Source organism: Candoia aspera, chromosome 5, assembly GCF_035149785.1.
Source record: "Candoia aspera isolate rCanAsp1 chromosome 5, rCanAsp1.hap2, whole genome shotgun sequence".
NCBI classification, from domain to species: domain Eukaryota; kingdom Metazoa; phylum Chordata; class Lepidosauria; order Squamata; family Boidae; genus Candoia; species Candoia aspera.
Window position 1 is genome coordinate 94,298,532 of NC_086157.1, and position 17,567 is coordinate 94,316,098.

The 17,567-nt window shown below is 44.2% G+C and overlaps 1 protein-coding gene across 1 annotated transcript; it reads right to left on the minus strand.

Annotated features, from left to right (window-relative positions):
• Positions 1 to 12,188: 12,188 nt before the first annotated feature.
• Positions 12,189 to 14,312, minus strand: GSX1 (GS homeobox 1). Its single transcript, XM_063304454.1, has 2 exons — positions 13,859 to 14,312; positions 12,189 to 12,550 (listed from the first exon to the last, which is right to left on the minus strand). The coding sequence occupies exons 1-2, from the start codon at positions 14,310 to 14,312 to the stop codon at positions 12,189 to 12,191; spliced, it is 816 nt and encodes a 271-aa protein (XP_063160524.1).
• Positions 14,313 to 17,567: the final 3,255 nt, after the last annotated feature.

A 17,567-nucleotide genomic window follows, 5' to 3' on the forward strand; every position in this document is an offset into this window, starting at 1 on the left:
TTGTAAGTACCACTCATTCAGCACCGTCGTAAGTTTGAATGATTGCTGAACAAGTGGTCATTAAACGAGGACCACCTGTACTTCTGCTGCATTACCAAGAATGGATGGTATGGTCAGCATGATGTGGCCATGAAATCAACTGGATTAAGCTTGACTGTCCTAACAGTCAGGAATCACGCTGAGACGAGGAATAGGTCTCTAGTGTTTATTACTGTTACATAAGACAGAAAATCCTAACAAACTGAAGAAGCGTGGGAAAAACCCAGACAGATAAACTCCAAAGGTCTGATCTGTGTCTCTTTGAATGGCTGCTTAACTCCTCAGTACTACGCATGCATTTTCCCCCCTGGATAGGGGCCCCCTCCTGCTCACCATCAGTACTCATGACATGACTCAAGGCTTCCTTGTTTTATTATTCATATGCTTATTCTCCAATCATGTATTTTAGAATGTCCCAAATAATTTGGTAACACTTGCAGGAACCAGGAGCCACATTCAAGACTTTGGAGAGCCATTACTCCAAGGTCTCAGTTTGTACACTTTTAACTTAGGTTCTGCACCCATGTCTTAGAAGCATCCAAAACTATTTGCAACACTAAACTTTGCCTGGTGAGTTTTCAAGCAAACAACACTATTGTCACCTTCAAAAAAAGCAGTGATGGACTGAGAATGAAGGAAATGTTATTAGATTAAAACAGGCAACTTTAATCTCTTGATGCATTTAAAGCCCTTGCCTAATATTTCAAGGTGAGTACAGTGTCTCTCTGCACATAATTAAAAGGCACAGTTTTTCATTACTGCTGAATAATACCCAGGAACTAAGAAATGCAATCATTCGCAATCAAGTAAACTCAAATCATGATCTTAAAATGAAAGTTCATTTCCCCAAGCATGTAAATGAAGGGAAGAGATAAGGACTGAGCTGAAAACAACAAAACAACAACAACAACAACAAAATTTTTAACCTTTTCCTCCATTATTCATTTCAAAATTGATGAGGCTCAAGAGCAATAAGTTTGTCCAAGAAAAAGGCAAAAACAGACGAGACCTAATCCATAAATGCCAAATCATATATTTTGAATTATCAGTGGAATCTCTTTAAAACAAGAATAATGGAGTCCTAGAGATTTGGTGACATAATCTGAAAAAATAGATTCTGTCAAATCCCTGTCAGTGAAATACATTGGTATATCAAATATAACTGAATGCACATACAAATATTGAACACCAATTATGAAATTTATTTTATTTATTTATTAATCAAATTTGTCACTGCCCATCTCTCCCCAAGGAGGGACTCTGGGCAGTTTACTATAAAACATACCACTGAAGGCTGGATTTAACAGCAAACTAGCTGTAGAGTCCTTGGTGCTCTCTGAGCTGGGTTGTTTGTTTGCAGACATTTCATTACCCAACTAGGTAACATCATCAGTGCCTAATGGTGACTGATGATGTTACTTAGTTACTTAGTTCGGCAGTGAAATGTCTGCAAGCAAACAACCAAGCTCAGAGAGCACCAAGGACTCCACAGTTCAGCCCTGAGCTACAGATATTCTCTTCTATTGGAGCAAACTAACTATTAAATATAAGGAGGTATAAAATGGTAGCAGCAAATTCTGCTGAACTATTAGTGGGAAAGTTTATGCTTCTTCATCTATGAGTCAACCTGAAAATAATAAGTCTTAAAAGAAGAGAACATGTATGTAGCTCAGGGTTAAACTATAGAGTTCTTAGACAGCACTAAGAAGTCCACAGTAATAAGTATCTAGAATAACATGCATTTTTAAACTCATCAGAGAGAAAATATAGGATAGTAAGCTATGGTTTATAGGGCAGTGAGCCCAGGTATGAATGAAGCCAGTTGCAAGTTGTTTGCAAGTTCTGGAAAATGCCACATCACTGCTTTTCTCAGCTTAGGACTTAAAAAAAAAGATAGCTGTTCACACAAATCAGACTGAAGCAGCTACATACCACCTTTGTCTTTCCCTCTTAATAGTTTTAATGGTGTGTGTGTAAAATCACTCTTACTACCCTGGTCTCATGATGCTTTTGATATAGAGTCCTCTATGGGTGTATCTAGTGATCCAATCTAGTTTCAATTTCTGATGCCTGAGGACATGGGCAGGCTTCTGGGAGTGATACACTCCATCACCAGTCCTTTGGATCCTTGCCCAGGGAGATTATTAAAGTCACTCATAGTTAATATGATAGAATACTCTGTGAAGGAGGGCAGGATGCTTCTTGTTTTATCATTGGTACATTACTCCAGTACTGATTGCCAAAATAGATAATTCATTTTTTTTAACCTTATTAGAAATGCAATAATCAGGTTGGATCATTGTTTCTTATTTGGTGGCAATACTGTAAAGCCCAACAATTCTGGAAGATGATTTATTATAAAATGAAACAAATTTTAAAAGTTGGATTCTTTTTCTGACCAGCTGTTTTTCCCTTGAACGTTACCAAATCATATATTCCCACACAGTATACCAAACTGGCTTTGTATATATGCCTATATACTAGCAACTATTATGTGAAAGGCCATCATTAATAATATCATTATTGCTCACTTTCTGCATTCTACAATGGCTGTCATCCAGCTCTGTCTTTGTCTTTCTCTCTGTGAAAGAGAGGAAGAGAGAATACTTTGTATCACCCAAAGATAATCTCAGTGAAACCAGCAGGGTTTTTTTTTTCATGTTAAGGGGAATCAGACAAATTCATTTCTCATTTTAGGAGGGTCAGAGCACTGCAGAGTTTGAGAACCATCAATCTAGGCCACTGAGTCCAACCTCTGTTCATTGTAAAATCCAAATTAAAGCACCTCCAATGGCATCTGAAGATGCTTTTTAAAGCTTTTCCAATGGCTGTCCCACCTAGACTTAAAGACATCTAGCAAAAGGAAGAGAATTAACTTGCTCTGGTTCCACTGTCAAACTGATCTTACCATTCAAAAGCTTTTTCTTAACATTCAGTTGGAATCTGTCTTCCTGTAACTTAAAATCATTATTCGGTGCCCTACATAGTAGTCAGATGGATTCAGCTAATAGTAGCACTTGACTGACTTTAGTAGAAAACTAAAGAGTTTGAGGGACGCGGTGGCGCTGCGGGTTAAACCGCTGAGCTGTCGATCGGAAGGTCGGCGGTTCGAAACCGCGCGGCAGGGTGAGCTCCCGTTGCTCGTCCCAGCTCCTGCACACCAAGCAGTTCGAAAACATGCAAATGTGAGTAGATTAATTGGTACCGCTTCGGCGGGAAGGTAACGGCGTTCCGTGAGTCATGCTGGCCACATGACCCGGAAGTGTCCTATGGACAACGCCGGCTCCAAGGCTTTGAAACGGAGATGAGCACCGCCCCCTAGAGTCGGACACGACTGGACTTTACGTCAAGGGAAACCTTTACCTTTACCTAAAGAGTTTGGAGACTTGGTTGGGATACTTTGGGGAACCCCAAGACAGTAGACTAGACTAGGAAGTTAAAAAAAAAAAACCTCTGAGAAGAAGGCAGTGAAAGCACTTCTGTATTGCTGCCAAGAAATCATCAATACTATATATTGGAGCCTTTGCTAGAGATGTGCTTGTGAGTATATACAAAGTGCTAAAAAATATTGAGTAATAAAGTAGCAGAAGGACCTGTTAAAAGTATAAATATAAATACAGTTTTCTTGGATGCAGAATATAGGCTTGGTCCAGCTATCAATGAATGCGAACAGATTCTCATTACATTTGAAGCAAACATTAGATTAGTTAAGAAATGCATAGGATAGGAAAGTAAGTAAGTAAGCACACCTGACTTCAGCCTTACTTACTTACAGTGACTGTATCTTAAAGAGAGGGAAACACAAAAGACACACAAAGAGTATCCTTTGTCTCTTAAAGACAGAGCCAGGAGAAAAACAGATACAGGGATAGTGTTTGAAGACCCTTCTTCCTATTTGTCTCTCAGCATTTGCCCTAGAGATAATACAGGCTATAGATGCAAAGAAAGGATGCAATCTCCAACAGTACATCCATGAAGTCACTAGGAGCTGTGTTTCATCTAGAATAAATTTTATTTTATGCTCAGATGGGGAGTTGCTGTAAAACTCTCAGAAAACATCTCTCCTCAGCCCATCTCTGTGCAAAGAATTAAATGAATACAGTTCTGACATCAGAAATTGTAACATTCAAAGAAAGGTAGCAAAGTAGCTCAACTTGCATTTATTTTGCAACTGACTTGAAAGCAGCTGTTCTTGCACAGAGAAATTTCAAACCGAGGCTGCAGGATGAAACCACTGAATTGCAATTCATCATGATCATAAAGCTGAATTACAGTCCATCAATTTTGTCACCTGGGGTCTGAAGCGGAATAAATGATGACTGTTGTATCATTCTACATGTTACACTAATTGATTTAGCCAATACCAGGATGCCTATATACTAGCAACTATCATGTGAAAGGCCGTAGTTAATAATATCATTACTGCTCACTTTCTGCATTCTACAGGGGCTGTCGTCTGTCTTTGTCTTTTCCTCTGTGAAAGGGAGGGAGAAAGATCACTTCATACATTCAATAGACCATGATGTCTATAAGCATAATATAGTGGTTTATGAGCTACCACAAAACACCTTGTTGCTTTTTCTGCAATGGACCACTACAACCATCCCTTTGGAAACTTCTCAGCCCATGTTTTCAAGGAGATCAGAAGCGATCTCAAGGCAGGGAGCATCATACTTATGGACAAGCTAAGTTTATTATTATTTATTTATTAAATTTCTAGGTTGGTTGCATTCCACACTGACCCAGGACTCTGTACTCAGAGTGGTCCGCTGGAGGAGTTAAAAAAGTGAAGATGGCAGCCATGGCCGTGACATCAAAATTCTGCCTTTTCAACTACAGCCCCCATCTTGATATTTTACACACACACACACACACACAGCCAATGCTCCTGGACTTTTTGAGATATGTCACCGTAATGGAAAAAAATCACATGCATGATGCTTGCTACATATGCTCTCTTTATGCCACATGGCATATGGGAAGGGGAGTGGAAAGAATATGCTATTATTGACATTGAATAATGTATGACCTTGGACCTCCCTCCCTCCCTTCTTCTTTCCCACATCTCTACTCTGCTGCAGTCCATAAATAAAAAGCTACAAACAATTAAAACAGAAAATAAAGATCCCCTAATAAAATCAGAAGGCTGTCCAGAACAATTCTGTCTTAAAGCTCTGAAATGTTTACAAAGGAAGAGAATAGCCGGTCTTCAACCAGGAGGCTTCTCCATGGCAGCACCTCCTTGCTTCAGCTCCATCCCCCCACAAACCTCCCCAAAATGTGGGACCAATAGTAGTTTCTCTCTGTTGGACTGAATTGCTTAGGCTGGTACTGCTTGGAGTAGGCAGCCCTACAGATGGCCAAGTGACAGAACCCCAATCATCTACAGGGGCATCCGTGGGTGGTGGTGGTGGTGGAGAGATGGCAGACACAGCATCGCAATGCCAGTCTCATTCCTTCCCTACATGTGTGCAACACTGATGTGCATACAAGAGGGGTGGGATTTGCATGGTGATGTTATGGTCACCATCTTGCCTTTTTTCACTCCCCCCACCCCGCCTTACTGACACCACTGACAGTCAACATTTGATAGCAAACCCTCAAACAGTGGAAAGACAATTTCCCATCAATTTTCAAAACAAAAGGGATATAAAAATCAAGCTAACACATTCACTTGATATACCCTCTGAAAAGGTTTTAAGCAGATTGCGAGATATGAAGCAATGGCTCAAAGTTACGAGAAGGCTGAGTATTAGGAAAAACTTCCTTACAGTAAAACTTCCTTACAATAGCAGTTCAACAGGGGAACCACTTATCCAGCAAGTGGTGAAGTCCCCTTTACTGGATGTTTTCCAAGCAGAGGTTGTATTTTATCTGTTGGGGGATGCTTTAATAGAGAAGTAGACTGATAATATAAATGGCCACTTCCATCTCTAGGATTCTATGAAGAATCCCAAATTCCCCTCAAGAGACAAAGAAAGAGGTAAGGGTCGAAACTTCCATGAGTCAACTTAACTTATGATGACTATCCATCCAACTCATGATGGATGACACATCCATCTTGGGATTTTTGACAACAATGCAGAAATAATTTGTCACTTCAAGGCTTCTAGAAATCTACCACTGCCTATATACATGTCATCCTTGTATCATGGCTTCATCCATTTGCTTTAAATAATCCCATCCATACATATGGGTCAGATTGTGGCTTATGCTCTGATTCTTGCTTTCGATATCAGAGGTCTTGAGTTCTTCAAATTCCAGACAGTGAGTATTGGCAAATCAATAACGGAAGCTTCTTTTCCATGGAACATCCATGGGAAAGAAGCTTCTAGAGACAAAGTAAGTGAGGTTTCTGTTCTATAAAACCTGAATTGTGACTTAGAGGTCCTGTTTTGACAAACTTGTCATTAAAAATACTGTTGAAAAAAAATTGCATGACAATTCACTCTCTGATGTCCTCTCCATTCTGATTCCTGGCCTGCCTCATCTAAAACTAATCTTCTGTTATCTGCCTAAGGATCTGATGTCAGCCATTCAGGGTAGACCAGGTTAAGAAACAGACACCAAACTGATTCCAGAAATGCTACTTTATTGTTTTAAGGTATAATAAAATCTTGAAAGCCTGTCCAACTTTCTTTCTGCTGCATTGTATTCCTAACCAACTTGAGACAGAATTATTTTGAATTCCTTTCTTACACTTGCTTCAATCTCTGGACTGCATAACTGCTTCTCCAAGTCCCTTCTTAATCATCCTTTCATAACTTCCCCAAGATTACCTCTAAATTCCTTTATACCTGGATGCAGCGGTACTGTGCTTATGATCTCTAAAAATTGCAGAACTGTGCAATAGTGCTAGACTGCTCTGCCAGCAGTACAGGAAGTGCTTTCACTCTATAGCACTTACCAATTTAGTGCAAGGCTGAAAAAACAAAACAAAGGAATGGATGGAACCACATACATGCAGTGCCTCCAGAACAGAATGAGGAGAAATATGGAAGTTGGCTTCTGGGGGTGGGGGTGGGGGTAGGGGTGGGCCTTTGAGGTAGTGTTGATTCCTGGTGACTGCCTAGACAAGTCCCTGCTGTTTTCTTGGCAAGATTTCGGAAGTGGTTTGCCATTGCCTCCTTCCTAGGGCTAAGAGAGAGTGACTGGCCCAAGGTCACCCAGCTGGATTCATGCCTAAGGTGGGATTAGAACTTACAGTTTCCTGGTTTCTAGCCTGATGCCTTAACCACTACACCAAACTGGCTCTCTAGAAGTTGGCATTGGTTGCCTATATAAATAAAGGAAAGGAACGTGAGATACCCCTAAATAAAAGCCCTGCTTATGATCCAGACCTTTTGTGATTTCAGTCTGCCTTAAAATATGTTACTCAGCTCAGTTATGACAAAATGGGGTGTAGATCAAGGGGCTTCTGGAAGGAGCTTAGAGATGGTGGACAGAGAACACAGTCAGACCACCCCATTAAAGGGCATTCCACCAGAACCTGCATCAGCAGAATAATGTCGGGCATGCAATTTGCTGCCCCGGCACCTGAGCCATCTTCTGCCTTAATAAAGAAGTCACTAAGTGTTGCTGTCCTGACAGTTTCATTGCGGGACAAGTTAAGGAAAGCATCAGCTGGATTTCCCTGGCTTCATTTCCCCTCCTACTGAGCATCACCTGGCAGTGGAAAGACGCCACCAGCTCCTCAAACTCCAGGAATTTCTAGCCCCTGGCCGTCCTTCTTCAATGAGTTATGAATCTCTCTTTAAATGGAGTGCCCAGAATTATCACAAAGCTAGAGTTGGGGTCTGATCAGTGAAGAATATAGTGAAGCTATGACGTCTTGAAATTTGGACCTTACCTGTTGAGGCAGCCTAAAATTGTGTTTCCCTTTTTATCAGCCATGTGATCTTGCTGACTCACATTCAACCACAGTTCCAAAATCATTTTCAAACGTAAGCGACCAAAACCATTTGACTGGTTAACACCCAATTTTAAAAAGTGTAGCAGCACACAGAAACATAAATGGAACTCATTCCTATTCCTCCAGATCTCTATTAATAACAAAAAGAAAACTGCCCAGCAACTAAAGGAACCTGTTTTTTTAGAACAAAAGGAAAGATGCAACACAATAATTGCATTTTTGCAGCTTTCTTTGGAATCTTTTATCAATAATTCTTTTATCTTCCATCCTAATTCAGAGGTGGGGGGTGGGGAGCGATATTGCAGCCATCCCTAAGTTACTGCTTTCCACATGTGTTGGGACTACAATACTCAGTATTTCTGGTAGTAAATTCTGGGAAAATACTGGGCATTGTAGTCCCAGTACATCTGAAGAAGCCACCCTGGGGAAGTTTGTTGTAGAATGTGATCAGCTGAAATCAACAAGACTTACTTGGCTGTTGGTTTCAGTTGGTTTGTTTGAAGCACAAATCATCTAGAAGGCAACCCACAGTACCTGGAGCCGCTTCGGCACTCCCCCCTCCCCACTGGCAGGGTGGGGAGGGCTGGATCCTTCAGTCTTCCCTGGGCCAGTCTTCCTTTAAAGCAGAAACTCTTGCTTGCTCGCTAAGTTACAGAAAGAGAGGTCGCTGGTAGATCCGCTTGTTTTAACTGAAGCCTCGGGAGGAGAGGTTCAAGTGGGGTAAAATCGAATTAAAAGAAGTCTGCGCTCCAATGACAGCGGTGGACAGCGCTGCCGCCCTGAACGCATCTGTTTGGAGCAAGGATCAGCGAAAAGGGTTTCTCAGATAAGCAGGCTGACGACGCGCATCCTATTTCCAGAGAAGGGACAAACCTCAAGAAGCTTCCTGGCTTCTCATGGCTGATCTTCCTCGAAGGAAATGGAACGGAACGGAGCAAAGAAAAGCTGTATCAAGCACTCAGTGCCCATGACAGAACGAGCCTGGGGTCGCTGTTGTTGTTTCAGCTCCCCAGTTGGGAAAACGAAGAACGTGGTGGCTTCTGTTGATACACTTTTCCATGTCATAGATTTGTCCTCTTCCACAAAGGATTAGAGTATTTCACTTCTACCTCTCTAGTAGGACCCAGCGAATTCCAGATATCTCAGGTATTTCCAGACAGAGCTGGAAAACCGAAAATCCTTTCTGACACTTGGAGACCCCTAACAAGTCTAAAGCGTATTCCCCCCTCACAGGTTCTGGGCTTACACACTGCATTGATGTATAAACCAGCAAATGGGTTTGCACAACAAAAGTTGCAAAAGCAATCAAGCAAACCAACAAAAGCCTGGTTTAACATGAATCTTAGCATCTGGTGTGAATGCAGTTTCTAGGCTTTTAACTGACTCAGCTAAGAATGCTCTGTGAGCAGACTGGGCAGTAATGGGCCAAATGGACCTATGGTCTAACAGGAGAGCTACCTAATAGGGCTGCAAAACTTTGGACCACCACTAGATGGCAGCAAAGCCAATAGTTTCTATATCTCTCTGCTGCCCCTTTGTGGTCATCCAGATCTTTCTGTTCCTTATCTGATAATCCTAGACATGATTCAGCTTTGGGTATTCGTGTGCATCCAGTTTGGTGCAGTGGTTAAGGCACCAGGCTACAAACTGGGAGACATGAGTTCTAGTCCAGCTTAGGCACAAAGCCAGCTGGGTGACCTTGGGCTGGGTGACCATTCTTTCTCAGCCCTAGGAAGAAGACAATGGCAAACCACTTCCAGAAATGTCACCAAGAAAACTGTGTGCACTTGTCCATGTACTCACTGGGAGTCAAGTCTGACTCAAAGGCACCCCCCCAAAAAAAAAGTATCATAGGAGGAATGGGTGTGCACACTGAAGATCCAGGCCCGTGTTCCTCTAGAGCAGTCCAAGGAAACAGCCAGTCAAGTGCTCTGAGGGGCTTTGAGCAGAAGTCCGATGAATCAGTGAACATTTTAATCATATCTTGCAGAAAAGCCCCAAGCAGGATATGGACTGTGCACCTTCAGCTTCTTCTGGCATAATGTAGCCATCAAGAGAGGAAGCCCCAACAGTATGATTTCTGATTCTATTGGCTTATCTCCTGACTTACGTTTCCCAAGTCGGTGCCTGACTCCAGTTTGGAATGCTCGCCCAAGCTGAAAGGGGCACCCCAAATCATTTCAGCGCAAACTTTGACCTTCCAAATGCATTTCTAACTGGAGAAAACTTTGAGTTCAGACTGACTCAAGTGACCACAAGGCAACGTGTGCTCCAGTCCAATCTCATGAAGACTGACATCAACAAGCAACTCTCCAGTAATACTTACACTGTAGCTTCTATTTTGCCATTTGGGACAGAGATTCTAAATGGCCAGAGCCCTCTGCAAATGTTTATATCTCCTCCTCATTCTTCCAAAGGACTTGATTTTTCTGGGGCCAGCAAAACAGAAGGCATGGGGGTGGGGGGAGAAGCACTTTCGTGGTAGTTCTTTATATGCCCTCTCTTAAAGCAAAACAAAACAGGAAACAGTGGAAGCATTACTCAGAAGTAAATCCCACTGGCTTATGGCCCCGGAAGCGTTAGTAGTGAGGCTGTTCAGGGCCAGCAAGTATGAAATGGAAATTGTGCTCTGGAGAGCACTGCACATCTTTCGTGTTGCCACTGTAACCTGCTTCATTCCTGCAAGTTAATTCTGTTACACATTTTTTTAAAAAAATGGAATCAGACTGTATAGAGGTTTACATACAGGAAGGTGCCCTATCAGAGGATCTAACAAGCATTATTTGTTGTTTTCTGTATAGTAAACCTTGTGAGTCCTGCTATCGTTCATGTTAGATGAAGAAGAGAAAAAGCAGAGATGAGTGTGGATTCTCCCGTATTTTACAAGGGCCTTCTTTATCTCTCTTTTTTTATTCAGGGCAGAGCAACAAGGCAAAGTTAAGCATCAAGAAGATATTTCTCTTCTTCCGTGTAGGAGAGAGCTGTGTTAGTTTATGGTAGCAAGAAATCAGAAGGGGTCTGCTGGCAAGGCTAACAAATTTTATCCAAACACATAAGGTTTTATGAGCTGCCTAAGGGCTTATGCCTTTTAATAACATTTGTCAGTCAGAAAAGGTGCTATCATTCTCCCTCTGACTTTTTGCCCATATATACAATTTAGCTGTTATATTGACTTTTGTCACCAGGGTAGATCATGTTTCTGCACTTGTCTGAGGTAGCATTGCCCTACATGTCTACCCAGAAGTAAACACCAATGAGTTCGACTCCTGAGCGGAGCTGCACGCTGGATCCAAGCCAACGAACTAGTTATTACATCCTACAGTTTTGAGGGGGGAAGAGTTACCCTTCCCAATAAAATTAGTTGGGAGCATATAAAGGGACCGTTGAATGGAGAATATTACTCAACATCGAGTGAAATAAAATTTCCTGATTCTGGTAGGAAAGTAAAAGGCGTTTCAGCGTTCCCACTGAACTTAGTGGGACTTTCAAGTCTTTCACCATGACTGGATAGTGCCAGCACATTCTGCAAATCCAAAGCATAGCCAGACCTTTCAATTTATATCTATATATATCTCTAATTTTTTTTTTTTTTAAACTTTATTTTTGCTTCAATGCCTTTACATAAATAAATAAATAAATATCTCCTGGTTTTCCAGAAAACAATTCAGCCGTACCATAATATATTTCAAGAAGGGTCGACTTAAGAAAAAAAGCAAAACAGAAAAGAAACCCACATCAAGTTAAACCCGTTGCTGTCTGCCCCTGTTCGTACTGAAATGTCCCTCTGCTTCCGAACAACGGGAAGCAGGATCTAGATGTTACGCCAAGAAAGAACCCGAAGGGAAGGAGAGAGGGAGGGAGGGAGATGTCAGGCTCGGAGATAGCCAAGGCGAGGAATCCCCGGACACCGACAGATAAACCAAGTTGACCGCTTTCCCCTTCCCTACTCTTCAGAGAAAGAGAGGGGTCGGCGTTGTGTCAACCTCCATTGGCCAACTGTGGTCAATCTCAACCCACTCCATAACAGAGCAGGGGAGGAAGAAAACTGCCTCGGAGAGGGAATAGATGATACTCCCCTTCGCCAACAGCTCTGGACCAGTGCGCGCTCGTGGCGGACGGGGGCGGCGGGGGGCGCGGTATTTACATCGGATCTATAGACCGTCCTTGTCCATTCCATCTCCGGAAGACCAGGCGGGCCCAAGGAACTAAGTCGCCCAGGCGGCGGAGGCGTCACCCCTTAGGGAGTCACGGCGAGTTCCCTCTCGTCCTTGCCCGAGGAAGACGGGGACATGGGCGAGTCCTCCTCGTCTTCGGAGCACTTGGCGGCCGCTGAGAGGGAGGCGCACTTACAGCCGGGAGCAGACGGTCCCCCGGCGCGGTGGGAGCCGCCCTTGCCTTCCTTCTTGTGTTTGACGCGCCGGTTCTGGAACCAGATCTTCACCTGCTTCTCGGAGAGGTTGAGGTAAGTGGCGATCTCGATGCGTCTCAGACGCGACAGGTACATGTTGGAGGCGAACTCCCGCTCCAGTTCCAGCAGCTGCGTGCTGGTAAAGGCCGTGCGCATCCGCTTGCTGCTCGGCAGCTGGCCCGACGTGCTGTCTGCGGAGAGGCAAAGCGCAAAGTCAAGGCCGGCAGGTCCCAGCCAGTTTGGCCCGCGGGCAGGCCAACCCTTCCCCAAAGACCCCCAGCGAGTATGGAAGCTTAGCGCGGACGAGTTTTAGATCGTCCCAGCCATGCTATACAGATCGCTACTGCCGCTGGCCAAGGGCGCAGTTATAAGCGCCGTCTGGATACGGCGAAGTGACCCTTGAGATGCAGTTTTCACTGGGCTTGGAGCTGCGGGAGCGACGGAAGCAAGGATTATCCGTCTAACCTGCAGCGTGGAATGACAAGGGATCCTACAGAGGAGCGCGTGTTCCCAGCCGGGCATTTTCTTCACGATGGGTTCCCCACTACCTGCTAGCTCCACACCATTGCTCGAAAATGTCTCTATGAGCTCACTTGAGGTTGTGCAAAACTACCTCAGGTCAGCAGGCTGGAAGGCGGCAAGTTTAGAATCCCCCCCTCTAAAAGCAGCCCGTGGAAGTCAGATCTGAGCTAACCCTCAGCAGCTTAAGCGCCGGCTGCCATTCTCTGTGCAGGCACCCATCAACCTCCGATTCTCAACACCTCTGCTTGGATTCAAATCTCTCTTCCGCAATCCGGACTTTGTTCCTAAAACTTGACTACCACTTAGGTGTGCAATCCAGTGTGACAGTCCATCACTTTAATCCCACTGACTGCGGGAGCTGTGGACTTTGGCTCGAGGGTATCAAAGTACCCCAAGCTTCTGTTGAATTTTCTCTAGGGAACGACAAAGGGTCCCTCGAGTCGAACTCGACTCGTGGTGTCTTAATGGACATGTCCAGGGATTGGGGGCAACGGTTCAGGAGTGGATGGCCACTGCCTCCTCCCGGGATTCTTTCAGACTTGTTATTCTCGCCTACAGCTCCGGAATTCCCTGGTCATCAAATACTAACCACTTTCGCCCCTCTTCCGAACCTCGAGAAAGTCATCCAGGGCTCCCACCTGCTAAGGCAACTTTCTCTAAGAACTCTGCTTTCCAAAGGTTGGACAGGAGGGAGCTTCTGACCAGTTTTATCCCACTCCCGCGCTCCTCCCTCCCATTAAAGCAACCCCATTCTTAAAGCATTTATTACTCCTAAATTCGCCTTTATTCGGAAGTGTAGTGCGGGAACCCACTGCACCCTGCGGCAGCGCCTGTTCCATCTAGATAAGTGAAAAACGTCCTTCCCAGTCACCAGAGAGCGAGGATCGGTCTTGGCCCTCCGTGCCGAAACGCTGCAGGCAAGGTAGGGCCGGACCATCAGTCGTTCCCCAGCCCGCCCCGTGGCCCAGGCTACTCACCCACGGAGATGCAGTGGAAGTGTCGGGGGTCGGGCAGCGGATAGGCGCTCTGGTAAAGGGCGGGTGCGTGGCTGCCGCTGGAGGCGGATGAACCTCCGGGAGACTGCCTGGCAGCCAAGGGCGAAGGGCAGAACTGGGAGCCGAAAGGAGGAAAGGAAGCCTTGAGGAGTGGCAGGGCGGGCGGCGGCGGCGGCGGGTGCAGTTGAGAAGCGGCGGCCACGCAGAGCGGGCACACACATAGCAGGCCGGCTTTGCGCGCAGCCGACGTGGACCCGGGAGCCGCGGGACAGGCGCCTCCGGAGGCCGCCGAAAGGCCGTGCAGGGGATGCGAGGGGTGTACGGCATACGGGAAAAGCGGCGGGGGTGGCGGGCTGCCGGGAGAGGCGCCCCCTTTCTTGTCGCTGCCGCCGGCTTCGCGCAGCACCAACGAGTCCACCAAGAAAGAGCGCGGCATGGCTCGGCCCCGTCCAGCCTCACCCTCGCCTTCCGCTGGGTTCGTCGGCGCAGTGGCTGTTGCCCGCGCGGTTCCTCGCAGGGCGCTGACCAGCGCCAGTGGTGCTGAAAGGGCCGCGCTGCCCGGTATAAATAGCGTCTTTGGGGGCCATGTGATGAAGGCTGTGCCGGCCCCCGTCAATAGGCTTTTTGTGCCGTGCCTTGGCACCGCCGCTGCACACTCCCTCATTATGCCCCTTGTTCGCCAAAAGCGCTGCACAATGTCCCTCATTCTTGTCAACCCCACCCACGTTTCGGGGCTGTCTTCCCTAGTCCCCCATCCCTCCTCCCTCGTCCCACCGCCAATCTATTGGCTCCTTCGACTCCAGCCCCTGTTGCGCTTCGTTCCTTTGGCCGGGTCAGACGTTTCCTCCCCTGCGCTGCGGTGGAGGTGCTGGATTTCAAAGAGCCTTGAGGTCTTGGGAAAGGCAGCTGACTTTTGTTGAAGGTTGGACTGGTGCAGGCCATCCCTCCAGTACTGAGTTACGCCTCGCAACATCAAAAGTGTTTACGGACTTTGGAGGGAAGAGCATTTTCATCAGGTGCTGATTTGAAAGCAGAAGTGAACAGGTCTGCAGCTAAAACAGCACATCTTCAGTCCCAGGAATGCTACAGGCACTTGGCAAATCTATGGGATTTGCTTCCATGAAAGCCTCTGTCCCCAAAACACAACTACCATTGCCTGATTATAAATTCCATCCATTTCAAATGTTATATACTTTTGTCGGCAATTGATTTCCAAGTAACTGCATGTTAAATAGCAGATTTGGTTGAAGGTTCCTTTTTAAAAAGAGGGAGAGAGTCTAAGATTAATTGTGGTTAAGCCCTGCTAATTTTCAATATTCATGCTTAGGATTACAGTGTTATTGGAAAGGAAAAATACTCTGATTTCCTTATTAGCCTTATTAGTGTTATTGGAAAGGAAAAATATTCACTCTGATTTCCTTATTAGCCTCTTTTTTCAAATAGCATTTGCATTGAAACATAGTTACTTTGAACTAAATAACACAATAGACATTTACCTCCCCTGAAATAATTTGGATTTATTAGCCCACCTTGATTTCCTTTTGCCAATTTAATAATCAACAAAAGCTCCAACCTACAATTTACAGTGAAAATTTGTGTGAGGGCAGCAGAACATGCTTTTTGACAGATAACTTCCCTATTTAAAAATCAAAGTAGAAAGTAAATGGAGTATTTTATTATAGTGAAAATCTTACCCTTATCATTTTTTTAATTGGGGTGGGGTGTAGAATTCCAGCTGCCATAAGCCAAATCCCAATGATAGAATGGGGTAGAAATGTTAATAAGATCTGACACAGCTCAGTATTCTGATTTTTAACTTTTGAAAACAACTGTCATATTTAATGTGTAGTATTTTGTTTTGGAATTGTCTCATAAATGTTCATTTTATTATTGTCTACGTAGCCCAGGTCTATGAAGTTACTCAGTGTAAAGTCCTCAGATTTCTATGACATTTTCCATCTGCAAAATGAGTATCTATGAAAATAGTAAACAACATATTAATTAATAGATAAATTCCTGTGTCCACAGTCTATAGAATCTAAAACAGAGAATGGAGAAGAGAATAAAAGGCACAATTTTAACAATATTATTTAACTGGGAATGAAGATTAATGGGTTAAGAAAAAATCTTTTGTAATCATTCTCAGGAGTAAGATCCACTTGTTACTGATAATATTGATGTGAATATGTATGGTCATGCCTAAGGTCACCAATAATAGTTTTTAAAATGTAAAGCCAAAGTCATAGGTGACACTTTCCAGAAAGTGGTACTCCCTCCCTAGAGGGGCTAGCATGCCAATTTTTTTAAGAGAGGAAGTCAATCCAGAGGGCTTGCTTTGCAGGTAGTCACATTTTGGGAAGACGAAGTTGCAGCATTGTTTCTCAGCCAAGGCACTGGATTATTGCCCACGAAACAGTTTTAGGAAAGGGATGATAGTCTGCTGGAATCGGCAGCACTTTTGCCACAGAGCTGTGTTCACCTTCTCCTCTGATAGGAATCCTCAGTTTCCTGGAAACAATCCCCTTGAATTTCCCAGGATTTGCTCTTGAGTAGATTCAGAAAGGATTGCAATGTTAGAATGCTTGTCAGTGCAGTCCATCCACTCCACACCCTCCTTTCCATCCATTTTCAGAGTCAGGTCTCCAAAATTGTTCAGTCTGCAATCTTCCAACTTCCCTGGTAACTCAACAGCAATGAATACCTTTTCTGCATATCATGGACAGAAAGATGCTACTCCAGTAGATATATTCAAACAATGAGCAAAGGGAGAAAGATGCTCCCTCTCCCCACCTCCATTTATTTTGATATCAGTTACTACAGATTACGGAGATTCAGATGTAAGATCTCAGAGAAGAGGAGATGGGGAATAGAGCGTGTGGTGATCAGTTCGATGTTTAAGAGACAAATGGAAATATTGTATCTCCCCGGTTCATATCCTTAAAGCCATGGAAACGAAAGTCATGACTAAGGGCTAGGATTCTCACACTTACTATTATACGTGCTAATTGACAGTGCTGATCAATTTAGTTCAATCAAGCAATAAGGCTGAAGCACATTGATAGCATGTACCAGAAGTAAGCATTAGTCTGTCTCTCCTGCTCTTCAGCTCTCCACTTTTGGGAGGGCATAACAGTCACACCAATAAATGGCTATTTCTAAAACTATCTGTTAGAGACCCAGAATCCTACCTGATTCTTCTGCATATCTCACCAATGAAAAAGGGCCAGAGAGATATCTTCCATCACGTAGTATTCTGCATCATTTAGATGCAGATCTGTTTTGGATATCAGGGAAAACCTCACATGGATATTGCATGTCTGTTATTTGAGTGCCATCTAGCCACTGCCACCATGGGGACCTCAACGTATTAGAAATCAGTCCATGAATGTGCATGAATGCTTGTGTCCTGGTACAGGGATATGAAAGGCAACATTCTATCTACCAGATGTGTGTGTCTTGGAGGGGCTGTTAGAGCAACTGGGTTCCTAAGCAAAATCTAATTGGCAGGAGGATGGAAATCCATAAAAAATATCACCTTCCTTTTTCCAGGCAAGTCAGAATTGATCATTAAATACTAGTGTTCCCCAAACATAATAACTGCAATACGTCTTGGAGAAAGAGCTTTCAAGCATACTGGGTATTAAACGAAACCCATGCATAACCGAAGAAACAACTTGAATGGAGAAAATGA

Coding starts and splice junctions, on each gene's coding strand:
- GSX1 (XM_063304454.1), bottom strand. CDS start 14,312: ATGCCGCGCTCTTTCTTGGTGGACTCGTTGGTGCTGCGCGAAGCCGGC. Junction 12,551..13,858: donor CTTCCACTGCATCTCCGTGG/GTGAGTAGCCTG, acceptor GCCTCTCCGCAG/ACAGCACGTCGGGCCAGCTG.